Here is a 14,463-nt window from a genome sequence, read left to right as displayed (position 1 = left end):
CCATGTTTCTTGCTTATTTCCACACCTAACCAACCCTGTCAAGGAGAACCACCAACCTGTAGCTTCCCGAAGTTCTTGGAAGAACTTCTGATTGAATATGAAGGCCACACCGCTGATCTCTTCTACTTTGGCTTCTGCGGTGGTATGGCGGTTGATGAAGTTCGCTGTGATGGCAATGGCCAACTTGCCTCTAAATTCTTTCCGACGAAACCCTAGAGAAAAATAAAGTTTCCCAGAGAAGTTTTGCTAGAACGATCATTCGAATGAGAGAAATAAGATACAAGTGGATCAGAGTCCGGGGGAAGGAGAAGGGAGAAAAGCTTGAAAACGTCATGCCTTCCTTCCAACTAGAGAAGACCCAGCAAAGCATCACCCATCGTTTAGGACAAAAGCATCCACTGCGGATGAGATGCTACCTTGTTTATAGTATGATTTTAATCCCAATATTTTGAACTATGACTTGAAAGTGTCGTGCTATTGCTACAGAGATGAGCAAAGATGCCTGCCCTCTTCTACCTGACCTGAAAGAGATAATACCCCAAAGGCATTCATGGGTGGTTGGAGTGGGGAGAAGGGTAAGGAAAGGGAAATCAAACAGCTATTATGGAATGTAATTCAATTAAACTTCAAAGCAGCTAGCAGGTATCATGAGGAGGCATAACCAACTCTCCCACCATGAAGGCATTTAAAACATTTATAACCATGGCGAGCATCTGAAAAAGCCCAGTGTGCCAACAGCCACCTCCTTTCTAATATGCTCAAGCCAAAGTGTATATATACACCAAAGGGTACCTTCCAAGGTGTTCCTCCGTCCATCCCCTCCAATGATCACTTCAAATTCATACTCTGATACAGGGTGTGTTTTGGGGTGTACCTGTGCCCGCCAACCTATTCCTGTGGAGCAAACACAAACAAAGGTTGCCCCTCAGACTTGTATCACACAAGCAAGGCTACAAAATTCCTATAGAGGAGCAAATTTCTGAGTATTCAAGACAGGGACTATATCAAAGAAAATAGACAATATTTAAATCAACGTTGAAGACTCATGAGTTGCAAATTCTAGGAGAGAAGTCCTTAAGAAGACTTGCAAAGGAAGAGATTTCCCACCAGAAATGTTTCCAAAGTCTTCTTTCAAAATAAAATTAATTAAGAATATTAAATAAGAAAAGAACAGGAAATTTAATTAAGAATTAAAAATGAATAATTATGAATAAAATAAATTTAATTATGAGAATAATTAATCAAGATTAATTAATTAAGGATCATGTAACCATTAATCATAGTTACATGATTAATGTTTACAAAGTCTTAAAGAATACCATTCCCTTTTTCTCAGTCCAAAGGGCAGTAGATGTGAGGAACCAAAAAATGTTTACTCTAAAACCAAACTATAATGTTGCAAAACTTTTCCCTTTGCCTCCATCCCTTCTTATTCATTCTTCTACTCTCTGCAGCTCCCAAGAGTTTTGTTCCAACTTACGTTCATTCTCTTGGTCCTCAGGGGGGTAGACGAGTCCCTGGAATTCCACGTTGACATGGATTTCAATGCCAAGAATTAAGGCAACCTTCAAAAGAATCAGCTGGAGCTGCCGGATGCCTATAGGATAAGGAGGATAGGGATAGACCCAGGAACAGCTTTAAGGAAAGCACTACAGAAAAGGGGGAACCATTAAAAAATGTCTCTATGAGTCTCCCCACCCATCCACCCCCTCTTGGCTTCTTCACATTCTCAACGCCTCCACTGGCAAGAAACATTTTCTAAGTCAAACACTGTAACTGTTTTTTGTTGTTTGGTTGTTTGTTTTTGTTTAAAGAGCAAATACAGACTATGGGGAGATACATTTGTGTCTGCCCTCCAGACAGACTCAAAGCTACTCCCCTCTTTTATAGGATGGGTAAAGATAAGGCCAGCAGGCACAGCCAGATTTCCTATCTCACCTTCTTTCTACAAATAAAATGTAGAGAAAAACTGGAAACTTTTATTTCTTAGTCTGGCACAATGAGAAGAATGCCACACCTGAGTAGGGCAAGAGGGACAATATGTGTGTTTATATTCACACATAAAAAGCATTAAGGAAAAGAAAACAACTATTATACTCCAATAGAATTCCAGAGCACTTTCTTTTGAAAAGGTTTACATATGATGCCATGACCTCATTTGTCCTTACAACATTCCTATAAAATGAGAGGCATAATTTCATTCCAAATTTTGCCAAGAGGACCCAATAACCCTGCACCAATGGCTTATAAAATTAAATCATTTACTCAGGGTCCCATAGACTGACGCATCTGAGATGAAAAGCTGGTTCCCTGTCCATTGTTTTTCCCAATAGTGTATATAATGAGAGAAAGCTTTAAGAAAGAAAAGTAGATGACCAAGAAAAATCATTATGAATTTCTCAGGTCAAGAACAATGTTCTATACTCCTTTCTGTTTCTAATAACACCTACCAAAGTTCCTTGCAAAGAAAAGGTAACACAGTGAAAGACAGGAGCCAGAAGGACTGAGAAATTTATAGGGCTTAGCTTTGTCATTATTAGTGATAGGATTCTGAGCAAGTTTAATCTTTAACTAATTAAATTAATTTTAAAGATTAATCTGCCATTAGCCTCAGTTTCCTAAAATATAACATGGGATTACAGTTCTTGCCTACTTAATGGGATTTGTTTTTAAATTTTAAATTAAAAAAAATGTGTATAATGTTACTCTGTGAAGCATTAATAAATAAAAGTTATCAGTGGTAACAATCAGCAATTTTGGAGTTGATCTTGGCCAGCCTTGCCACAAAGTACAATTCCTCCTCCTCCTCCTCCACCACCACCACCACCACCACCACCACCACCACCACCACCACCACCACCACCACCACCACCACCACCACCAGGCATGAAATGATCTCATTAATTCTCCAAAACAATACCACCAGACATTTATTTTTGAAAAGTGCCTTCCTTTATAATTTTTCTTATTTTATCAATATTTGTTTGACCTACTTCTAAGGAAGGTCACTTGAATTTCCCAGATGAGAAAGGTATATAGTACCAAAGGTCACAGAGATAGTTAATGGCAAAGTTGGGACAATAATTTGGTAAAATCTCAGTTCCAAGCTCCTTCCATTATATACCATACTATTCCTAAAATCCTTACCCAGGTATTGCTTAATAATGATGCTACTTAGATTGATTACGTGACAAGAAAGTAGGGTTTCCCAAAAGACTTGGGAAAGTAAATTTTAAATAACACCAGCCTGAAAAAGCTAATGGTGTTTAAGTTGAAATGAAACTCCTTATCTAGCATCTTATGGTCTAATAAACATGTTTTAAAAATAATCCTGTCATAATAGTATTAACTATAATTATCTCAAATTTCAAGATGAGAGAAATGAAACCAGGAGAGATTCATAAGACTTGTCCATGGTCACAGAATTATTAAGTTAATATTTGAGCTAGGTCTTTCTCTTTTGAGGACTGCTTCTGAAATAAAACTATAGATAATAAGATCTGTTGAATTAAAGTAGCTTAGGTCCTTTTCTAAAACCAAAACAGAATATCTGATAGACTCTTACTACAAATCTTAGTTTTTCTTTTCAGTTGCCCAAAACTGTCACCCTCTGGAATAATTAATCTCTCCAAAGAAGGTCATCATTTTGTTCCCTATTATTTTACATTTTATTTGTAAACCACTATATATACCACAAACACTTTACAAATTTTAGTTTAATGAAGGAAGAAATAATTTCTTTAACTAGAGGAAGACAGTGGGTGCAAGACAATGTTGTACAAAATTGTACAAGGGTTTAAAGTCACAACTATCCCTGCTGCTGGAGTCTAAAAGAAAGAAAAGGAAAAATTTGGGGGACACTTGGGATATGGGCTCCTTAATAAAACTACCTCAGAATCAAGACCATTATTTAACATCTCATCTGGTTCCAAATTACTGTGTAATTAGAAATCGTGTTCCTTTGAACTACATTTCCCAGGAGCCCACTGACTTCCTGTCGATATGTGCTGATATAGACAGGGGATCAATAGGGTGGTCCATGGCTAACCTTCTTTCCTTCCTGGGTCGGGACACTGGTGGAGCAAGCTGTTTGAGCAGGTAGATTAGCCATGGGAACATGGTTTTATTTCTTTAACTTTTTATTTTGTTACTTCTAGTGATTATTAATAAATCTTATAAAATATATTTGAAATTATTGTATATTCAATTTTTCATTACTCCAAATGGGCTACTTTCACCTATGGAAGTAATGCCAGTCTTGTATCAAGGTGCAACTACCTTGTGGAAACTTAAGTCTAAAACATAGTTCCAGGGATCTGGAGAAAACACAATTAGAATTCGTCTAGATTAATGATTACCACCACCATAGACCCAAGTGGGCTACAAGGTAGAATTCTTCCAAGTGCCACCTGCTCCTTCCTACCAAAACAAAATGGAAGCTCTTGGAAGACATGTTCTGGAGACTCTATGTCACTTACTGATGTGGTCAATGGCCCCAGCGCAGAACTTGCCGTAGAACTTCTTGGCACCCAGACCCCGCAGGTCATGTATGGTAAATGGCCAGAGGTGTAGAACGTTGTTGCGGGAGAAGGCATCCCGCTTCTCAATGACCACCACCTTGGCTCCCAGTAAGGACAAGTCAATGGCTGTGCGAAGGCCACAAGGTCCAGCTCCGATGATGAGACACTGAAACACACAGCTATTGTTAGGGCAAGAAAAGCACCTTGAGAGATAATCCACATTTGTGTACAGATTCATCATTTCACAACTCCCACCCAAAGTACTCTTCCCATTTGCTTCTCCTGCTTCTCCTCTTTCATTCTGAACATAAAAATCAAACAAAATGAGTATTTCCATATACAAAGTAGAAGAGAAAAACAAGATTGTAACTTGAAACTTTTAACTTGAAACTATGAATCTTTCTAAAATAAAGGTAACTTTTTCTTTAAGTATAGGATAATAAAATAAAATTTTAATTTATTTAATTTATAATAAAATAAAATAACAATAAATAATAAAATTGCAAAAAAAAAACCACCTAAGTATATATTAACTTCAAAAAAATTCCCTTTCTGTCTTAGAACAATGTTTAAGACAGAAGAGTAAGGGCTAGGCAAATGGGATTTGCTTGGGTCACACAGTTGGGAAGTGTCTGAGGTCAAATTTGAACCCGGGTCCTCTCAATTCCAAGCCTGGTCCTCTCTCCACTGTGCTACCTAGCGGACCCTACATATAACTTTCAAAGCTGTCCTATTAGCCATTGCTTTTGTTTGCTTTAATGCATTAAAAAAAAATTATATATATATATTTTTCCCCCCAACGGGGAGAGAAGACCATTGTCTTTGTCTGAAATAAATCCTTAGGACATACCCATTTAGAGCAAGATTTCCTCAGAATTCAACCCTTTAATAAATACTTGTGACCACACCTAGGTCAGAATAAAGCATCTTTAAAAGATGGGTGCAAGGCTAGTGTTGAATGTTTTTTAAAAAGGGGGTCTCAAAAGGCCTGTTTGTTGACTATTTCTACGTATAAGCCCCAAACAAATGCAAGACAATAGATATGGGCAATGGGTGTGTGGTTTTTTATTCCTTTGACTTTGAAAGAATTCCATTTTTTTAAAATTTGCTTTAGTACTTGAATAAATATTTGAAAATGACATTTTCTCATATCTCACAAAATCTCACATCTTCATGTGAGATGCTATTTTTATTTCTAATTCTCCCTGAACTGCTGCCCTTTTTGAGTTGTCACCTTGGATAACTGAGGCTTTCATGACACTATTAATATAACGTCTTTGTGAACACATCTAACAGACACATAGCTTTTGAAGAAGGAAATAGTCTCTTTTTCCATTCTGGGTTGTTGCTGAAATCTATGCAGATCTCATATAGCCTTCCAACACTGATTCTTCCCTGTGGACCCTGTCCTAAATCTGTAGACCCAGGATACTGGTACAGCAAGACAACTCTTACCTTGGTGTTAGTGCACACTTTTCCCTTTCTGTAGTCTTTGTGGCTGCCCCGTTTATCCAGTTTTGCCCAGAGGGCTTTGGCTTTCCAGTAGTTAAGCTTGGACTTGAGCTTGTGGTAGAAGGACCGATAGTCCTTGGGTTTTAACTCTAGATAGTCACAAAGCTCTTGGAAAGCTTTCAGTGTTCCTTTGCAGGTGCTGGCCTGGACAAATCGGTCAAAAAGGATATGAGCTTCGTTCATCTTCTCATTTCGACTTTCCTCCATGCTTTACTCTTGGTAACCCCTGCATAAGGAGAGGGGACAGTTGTCTTCTCCTGATACCTACATTAATCTAGCAAAATCAAAGGAGAAAAAAGGAAGAAATGGTCAATAAACCTGAATTTTCCAATGTTTTCTAGGAGGCAGTTCGGGTTTTAAATAATTAATTTCTTAAAAGAGTACTTTTTATTTATTTTTGTCTTGTTCTATATTAGTCATTTCTGTATATAATTCCATCGCCTACACGATGTCTTCCTTTGTGAGAATTAGACACAATCAACCAAAAAAGTAACATTTGGCAGCTATCATTGCTCCCCTCTCCACAGAAAGTAGGGAGGTGCTTCATTTTCTATTCTATGTCCAAGATTAGTCACTATCAATTGTTCAGAACCCCACTTTCTTTTCTTTTCCTTTTTTTTGTTAAGTTTGCAGTCACTTTGTATATTGTTCTCCTGGTTTTGTTTCCACTATATTCATGAACTACAATGTTAAGCCATTTTACAATCAATGGAAATACCCACTTCATTTTAACTGGTTTGGGTTTTTTTTTTCCTTACATGAGTATTTTGGCATATTATGGAGCCAGTTCTATTTTTTGACAATGTAATTCTTAAATCGCTAAAAGAAAGAGACTAAATATTTCCTAAAGGTATTCTATTCTGTCCACTAGAACATTAAATAGTGATGATTTCTCCAACTAATTTATATAATAAATCAATTATTTTAAAAATAATCCTCACATTTTTATTTTAAAAGATTATTACAAAAATAAATAATATGGAAATAGGTATTGAATACATGTATAATATAACCCAGTGCAATTGCAATTGCTCCTTAGCTCCAGGACAGGGGAGGGAAGAGGAGAGGGAGACAACATGAATCTCTCTCCCCTCCCCACCACATCCTTGGATTCATCTTCTTTATCTTCTAAAGAGTATTGTCTCTAATAAGAATTAAGAGTGATTCTAATAGCAACAAGCTTTTAGTGTTGTATAAAACATTATATGATATATCAGTGAGAATTGGTGTTGGGAAATGGACCAAGTCCCTGTTACCTGAAAATGCTCTTAACACAGGAACTAAAGTGCTTTCATCATCACAAAATGGCCCCAACACTGCCCTGTCAGAACAATTTGCTACAGATGGTTCACCAATTAACCAAAGGTAAAAGGTGTGTCCAGGAAGAGTCTTCAGAAGGTCTTCCTAAATCTCTATTGCCTCCCTTGATCAGTTAAATTTTCTTGACAAGGGAAGTCCATGTGAGCAACATTCATAGCTAGAATATACGAATGGATTATACTTTTGGACTTGGCCTTAAGGAGAGCACAGAAAAATGAGAGAGAGGCAGGTAGGGGGCTCAATGGATAGAGAGCCATTCCTAGAGACAGAAAGTCCTGGGTTCAAAACTGGTATCAAGATACTTCCTAGCTATGTGACCCTGGGCAAGTCACTTAACCCCCATTTCCTAATCCTGATCACTCTTGGAACTCATACATAATATGTTAGAAGGTAAGGCTTTAAACAAACAAAAATCCAAGAGCTATAGAGATGCATGCAGTGAGGATAGATGCACCTGGCTCACCCAAGTCAGGGTGAAATACAAGCCAGATCCTCCTGCAAGATGGTGGAGTGACTGACAATTCTTCTGCAGCACCACCTCAAAAGAAAAGGCAGATGGAGGCCAAATAAAAAAAAAAGAACAACCAAAAAGAGAAAGGGGGTGGGGACGGGGGACAAAAAATATTCTACAGGAAAACTAACAAGAAAAACTGAAAAAGGGAAGGGTTAAATGCCATTAAAATTAATAAATTGTAAAGGTTAAAGAAAGGAGAAATCTACAAAAGAAAATGAGACTGTAATCTCAGTCACACCTCTAAAAGACAAAATTTGGACACATTATGAGAATCTTCGAACAAGAATATGGGAAAAAGGAAGATCTGGCATTAAGATCTCAGAGGAAAGAATTTTAAAAGAATTAAATAAGGAAGATAGGAAATCTGAATGAAGTCATGGACTCTTTAGGCAAAATAATAACAACAAAAAAGATGAACAACAGAGCTGAATTCAGAACTAGAAGATGACCTCAGAACGCTACAAATCAAAACAAGAGAGCTAGAAGGCTCAGCTCAAGTCCATATGAGAATTAGTGGTTTCCCATAAAAATATGAATATGAAATTTTCTCAAAATGAAAAATATGAAGGAGCAAAGAAAGTATCAAGGAAATGATCTAAGAAAACAGTTCAGAAGTACTGGAAAAAGAAGGAAGTGAAAATCTAGAAGACAAGACTAGACTACTCTAATTTATATATAAGGAAAAAGACTTGCAAAAAAAATGATGAAGCCAGAAAAGGGGAAAAGATACAGATTAAGAATAAATATTTTCAAGAAATATCTCTGGCAAACTGATATCCAAAATCTTTAAGATTCTGTTCAGTAATCTACAGTTTAAGAGCTATTTACCCACAGATAAGTTGTTGACAATACCCAATGAAGAGATTTTTTTTAAAACCCCAAGAGATTTTTTTAAAAACCCTTATCTTCCGTCTTATAATCAATACTATGTATTGACTCCAACGCAGAAGAGCAATGGTGGTTAAGTGACTTGCCCAGGGTCACATGGCTAGGAAGTATCTGAAGCCAGTTTTGAACCCAGGACCTCTCATCTCTGGGCTTGGATCTCAATCTATTAGCCACTCAGCTGCCCCCTCAACAAACAGTTCTTAAAAGAAATGTAAACTATCAGCAACTATTATAAAAGTGCTAATAATCAAAAAAGATAACAGCTAATGATATCTAATAATTAGATAAAGGTAAATTAAAACAACTCTTTAGGAGGAATTTGTACCTATCAAACTGACAAAAATTGTGAAATATTGAATTTCCATGGTTTGGATGATGTAGAAAAACAAGTACATTTAATTCACTGCTGAAAAAACTATTTTGAAAAACAATTTAGGATTAAAAAAGATAAGTTACAAACTCTTCATACCCTTTGCCCCAGTACTCCCACTGCAGAGGTTTATGCTTCCAAGGAAGTTAATGACAACAAAGAAAGACCTAATTGTATGAGCGTCTTCACAGTAACACTTTGTAATAACAACAACAAAAATTGGGGGAAAAAGAATGGCTAAACAAAGGGTAGTATATAAATATAATAGAATATTACTAACCCATAAGGAATGACTAATAAAAATAAGCTCAAGAAATAAGGGAAATACACCCTAAAAGTATAATCAAAAAGCTCTGTTTGGATTTTCATAGTATCTTTATACTTAATCATATTTCAGAACCTAATATTGTCTAATAGGGCATAGCTAAATAAATTGTGGTTCATTAAGGCAATATTGTGATATAATGAAGCCCAACAAGAATAAGGAAAATAAAGAAATCTAGAAAGCCCATTATTGAATAATGCAAAGTAAGGAATCAGATCCAGAAAATAGAGTGCATGCATGTAAAATGGGATGCTTTAAGAGGAAAAATGAATAATAATTGGCAAATAATCCTGATGAGAGGTTTAACTAAAAAATTATGATCCTACATGCAGTGCATTTAAATAGCTATTAAACAAGTTCAGTTGGTTATATTAGTGTTTAATGTTAAGTTTTTTAATAAATACTTAAATTTTGATTCTTTAAAAAAATTTCAGTATTTTTAAAAAATATAGAAGACTGACATGAACTGATACAGAATGAACAAAGCAAAGCTAAATATGTATATGATATATAGTATGTATAGTATTATACACATAACTTGTAATCTGATAAAAATTAATAATTTTAAACATGGATAATGTATGGTACTAAATTAGGAAATATGCTATTTTTAAAAAGTGTTAAATAAAAAAAGATTGAATATATTATGTTTTATGCTTACCTGCTTTAAGAAAGTGTAACTGCTAAGAAATTCAATTGAGAATACAATTTATATAATGTGTTGAAACAAAACATACAGCTGTTAGCAATGGAACTGTAGCAAAAGTTACTGGACCAAAATGGAACTATGATCTGGAGGGTAGCATGGGAGAGAACATAGGAGACAACCAAGAGACCTGACAGTCACTGATAACTGATAAATGATCTATAAAGATCTCAGGTATGTGTGTGAGATGCTAGTGTCGATTCTAAGACAGAAGGTAAGTGTTAAAAAAAATAGTAATAAACAATAAGCTCCCTGGGCTCTTCTACCTTGAAACTAATACTTAGTATCAATTTTTAGACAGAAACTAAGGGTTTAAAAACAGAAATTTAAAAAAAAATCAGCTAATGCTATGTTCCCTATGGAGTGGAACTCTGAAAGGGTGGGTTGCTTGACTTCTTAGTATTTTCCCCTTGAAGAGTAGGCTCAATATCAAGGAAGTACTATGAGTCTGGAGGACTCTATAGGTCTCTGGGCAAAGTGAGACCTTTAAGAAAGAAAAGGATAGGGGGGCAGCTGGGTAGCTCAGTGGATTGAGAGTCAGGCCTAGAGATGGGAGGTCCTAGGTTCAAATCTGGCCTCAGATACTTCCCAGCTGTGTGACCCTGGGCAAGTCACTTAACCCCCATTGCCTAGCCCTTACCACTCTGCCTTGGAGCCAATATGGAAGGTAAGGGTTAAAAAAAAAAAAGAAAAAAGAAAGAAAAGGATGGTTGCCATGACTTTATGGATTCAAGTATAAATCTGAATTTTCCATCTGATTAAATAAAACTGGTCCAATATTCAGGGTAGATAGCCTGAAGCTCTTAATTTTCCATCTGATTAAATAAAAATGGTCCAATATTCAGGATAGATAGCCTGAAGCTCTTTTCTGTTCTAGAGCAATATTTTTGAGAGGGCTCCTAGGTTAATCTTGGCTTGTTATAAACCAGGAGCTTTGGTCAAAGGCCATGGATTCCACAAGTATGATACATATTAAGTTTATTGGACAGCTATGGATGTATACACCAAGAAGTTCAATGACAAAAATAAAAGTCCCACATGTAACAAAAATATTAAGAGCAGCACTTTTAGTAGAACCCCCCCAAAAATGTATATTCCTTACTTGAGGATATGGTGGAATAATTTGAGGCAGGTGAACAGGAGGAATTCAAAGAAAAGAGGAAAAATTTGGTGAGTGTTCAAGCTACACATCCTCTAACATCCCTTCTGTTATAAAAATCTATGCTTCTATAACTTATATGAACTGAAGTGAGGTGAAGAAAATTAGGTCCTGGACAATACACTCTAAATTAAAAGCTGTTGAAAAATTTAGAAAATAAAATCTTTTCTTTTGATATCATGTACACTTCCCTAATTATTCTTCACCTACCAGCTGTAAAATAAAAACTATGTTAAGAAAAAGCTCAGCAAAACATCTATCTATCTATCTATCTATCTATCTATCTATCTATCTATCTATCTATCTATCTATCTATATCAAGAAATCTAACATTGTATGCAGCATTTTCCACATATTCTGGCCTCTAAAGAGAAAGAGAGAAGGCACCTTCTCATGAGTATTATTTGGACCCAAACTTGTCTTTATAATTGTGCAGCAGTTTTGACTGCCTTCTTGTCCTTTTCATTTATACATTACTTATAACCATATTATCTTGTTGCTTTATTTCAGTTTATATCAACTCCTAAGTCCTCCCAGGTTTCTCTACATTCATCATGTTCATCATTTCTTACTGGACAGTAATGTTCCATTACATTTTTACACCCCACCTTATCTAGTCACCCCCCCCCCCTTTGGTTCCAGTTCTTTGCTACTACAAAGATTGGTGCTCTACAATATTGTAATGTATATGGGACCTTTATTTTGGTCATTGACCTAGGGGTATATTTAACAGAGGAATCCCTTGGCCATTCAACTTTTGTTTTAAATTATTTTTTTAAACTCTTACCTTCTGTCTTATCAATATTAAGTATTGGTTCTAAGGCAGAAGAATAGTAAGGGATAGGCAATGGGGGTATTAAATGGCTTGCCCAGAATCACATAGCTTGGAAGTATCTGAGGCCAAATATGAACTATCCACTGAGTCCTCTAGATGCCCACATTTAACTGGTTTTTTAAATTCACTGACTAATCTTGGTTCCAGAGGACCAACAATTCCTCTTCCTACTCCCACCTTTACCCTAGAAACAGCTAGCATACAACAAAGGTTTGCAATCTCATTTGATCTTCACAAAGAGCCACTAAAAGGTGGGTGCTATTATTATTTTTGGCTTATAGATAAGGGAACTAAGGTTGAAAGAGGGTCACTGTCCAGTACTTCTGAACTGTTTTCTTAGATCATTTCCTTGATACTTTGCTCCTTCATATTTTTCATTTTGAGAAAATTTCATATTCATATTTTTATGGGAAACCACTAATTCTCATATGGACTTGAGCTGAGCCTTCTAGCTCTCTTGTTTTGATTTGTAGCGTTCTGAGGTCATCTTCTAGTTCTGAATTCAGCTCAAGGAATAGTCAGGTCAGGAGCCGGCAAGTCTTGGGTTCAAATGGAGCCTCAGACACTTCCTAGCTGTGTGGCCCTGGGCAAGTCACTTAATCCCCATTGCCTAGCCCTTATCACCCTTTTGCCCTGGGAACCAATACACAGTATTGATTTTTAGATAGAAGGTGAGGGTTCAGAAACAAAACAAAACAAAAAAATAGGATCATAATAAATGTTGGACATGTCACACGTAATGCTAGTTAATGGTAAACTCCTTATGAGAAAATTATCAAATTCTTCCAAGGTCTTTATAGCTTACAGTATTATTCCAAATGAGCATGAGAATAATTTCAAATGAGATTCTGAATAATGTCATGTTTAGATTTTCTCTTTATGTCTCACTCTAAAAAAGCATGCAGCTATCTATATGTATTTACTATATTGCTAGTGGTTTAGATGTTTCATTTGACTTATATCTATCTGTTCTCCAGTCTCAACTAAACAAATCCTTGTTCCCTTTGCCTCCTTACCCTGAAAAACCAATAAAAGTCTTTTCTTTCCAAACCCAAAGTGAACAAGATGATAAGAAAGGATGCTCCTTGGAAGTAACTTTGGTTCTTTTGCTGCTTCCTCATTACACATTTGTTCAAAGCAGCATAATTTCTAAAAAGAACCTACCTAAGTTTTTTTTTTTTATTATAACCCAAAGCTTTCTTAAAAATAGCAGTCTGTTGAATAATGGTGTATGAAAGAGGGGAAAAGACTGGTGTGTGTGTGTTCAACAACTCAAAGACAAAAATATGAGGGAGTTAGAAGAGCTTGAAAAAAAGGAGAAGAAACAAGCTCATCAGTGAGTCAAAGATTCACTTTGCCCTGTGAGGTATTTGTGGGGAATTTCCAAGACTTGACTTGTTTCTGGCAACCATACAAAGACTGCAACCACACTGTTTTCTTCACTGATTCTGGTAGACAATAAATGTTTGGAGTATACCTGGTGTTATCTGGTTTTGTCTTTTATCAAAGAAGAAAATGGTTTTCCTTTGTACCCAAATAGCAATTTATTCCTTCTCCGTGCCAAGAAGATTCATGATAACATTCAGATCCTGCTGAAACTGACATACTAAAAATCCTGTAGGATTTATTTTTAAAAAACTGGAGGGACTAAGGACAGGAACTGCAGAAATTGGGGTAGAAGTGGGTGAAGAAAATTCATCACTTCTGCTTTGTTTTCTCATTTGCAAATCTAATTCAAACATTACCATTCTTATTTCTTCTAGGTTCTCTAAAGCTTACAATGCTATCCCAAATGAGCAAGAGAATATTTTCAAGTGAGATTCTGAATAATGCCATATTTAAAAGCCCACTGAGATCTCATTCCTTTGTTAGAAAATAGCTTAAAATTTAGTCTTTCACTCAACTGGTTATCAGTGCCATTCCTATCAATACTATCCATTTTTTGTGGTTCATTTTACAATATTTCTTCTGATGAAAAGTTCCCATTTGCTAACATTCCTGATGAAAACTTTTAAGTGATTAACATTTATTGATATGTCATGATCAGTACAGCCAAAAAGTAGCCTATTATTTTTCAAATAGCCTTTTTCTAAAAAAATATTTAATTAATTTAGAATCAAATAACCTTTTTTTGATCACACAAGTTGTTAAATTAACTCCTTGACAACAGGAGCACTGGGGCACTGAACCCAGCTAGAAATCTACAATTGCTTCCAAAATATTTGCCAATGAGCTTTCGATCCAAACTCCACCACAGCAGAATGCTTATATTAGTGTCAGCCTATCCTGCTCAGGCATTATTGGGGGCCCTTTC

The 14,463-nt window shown here is 36.0% G+C and overlaps 1 protein-coding gene across 39 annotated transcripts in view; it reads right to left on the bottom strand.

Moving 5' to 3' along the window:
• The window catches only part of MICAL3 (microtubule associated monooxygenase, calponin and LIM domain containing 3), a 264,465-nt gene that overhangs the window by 145,691 nt on the left and 104,311 nt on the right, over positions 1-14,463 (bottom strand). For all 39 annotated transcript variants that reach the window (XM_056799054.1, XM_056799065.1, XM_056799040.1 and 36 more), the window contains 5 exons: positions 5,976-6,306; positions 4,479-4,686; positions 1,481-1,597; positions 793-894; positions 57-212 (listed from right to left, as the gene is read on the bottom strand). In XM_056799054.1, the coding sequence (XP_056655032.1) occupies positions 57-212; positions 793-894; positions 1,481-1,597; positions 4,479-4,686; positions 5,976-6,239 (847 nt within the window). In that variant the 5' untranslated portion in view covers positions 6,240-6,306. The remainder of the gene's footprint in view (positions 1-56; positions 213-792; positions 895-1,480; positions 1,598-4,478; positions 4,687-5,975; positions 6,307-14,463) is intronic.

Source organism: Monodelphis domestica, chromosome 5 (genome assembly GCF_027887165.1).
Source record: "Monodelphis domestica isolate mMonDom1 chromosome 5, mMonDom1.pri, whole genome shotgun sequence".
NCBI lineage: Eukaryota > Metazoa > Chordata > Mammalia > Didelphimorphia > Didelphidae > Monodelphis > Monodelphis domestica.
The sequence above is the reverse complement of the archived record's forward strand: the minus strand, read 5'-3'. Positions and strand labels throughout refer to the sequence as shown.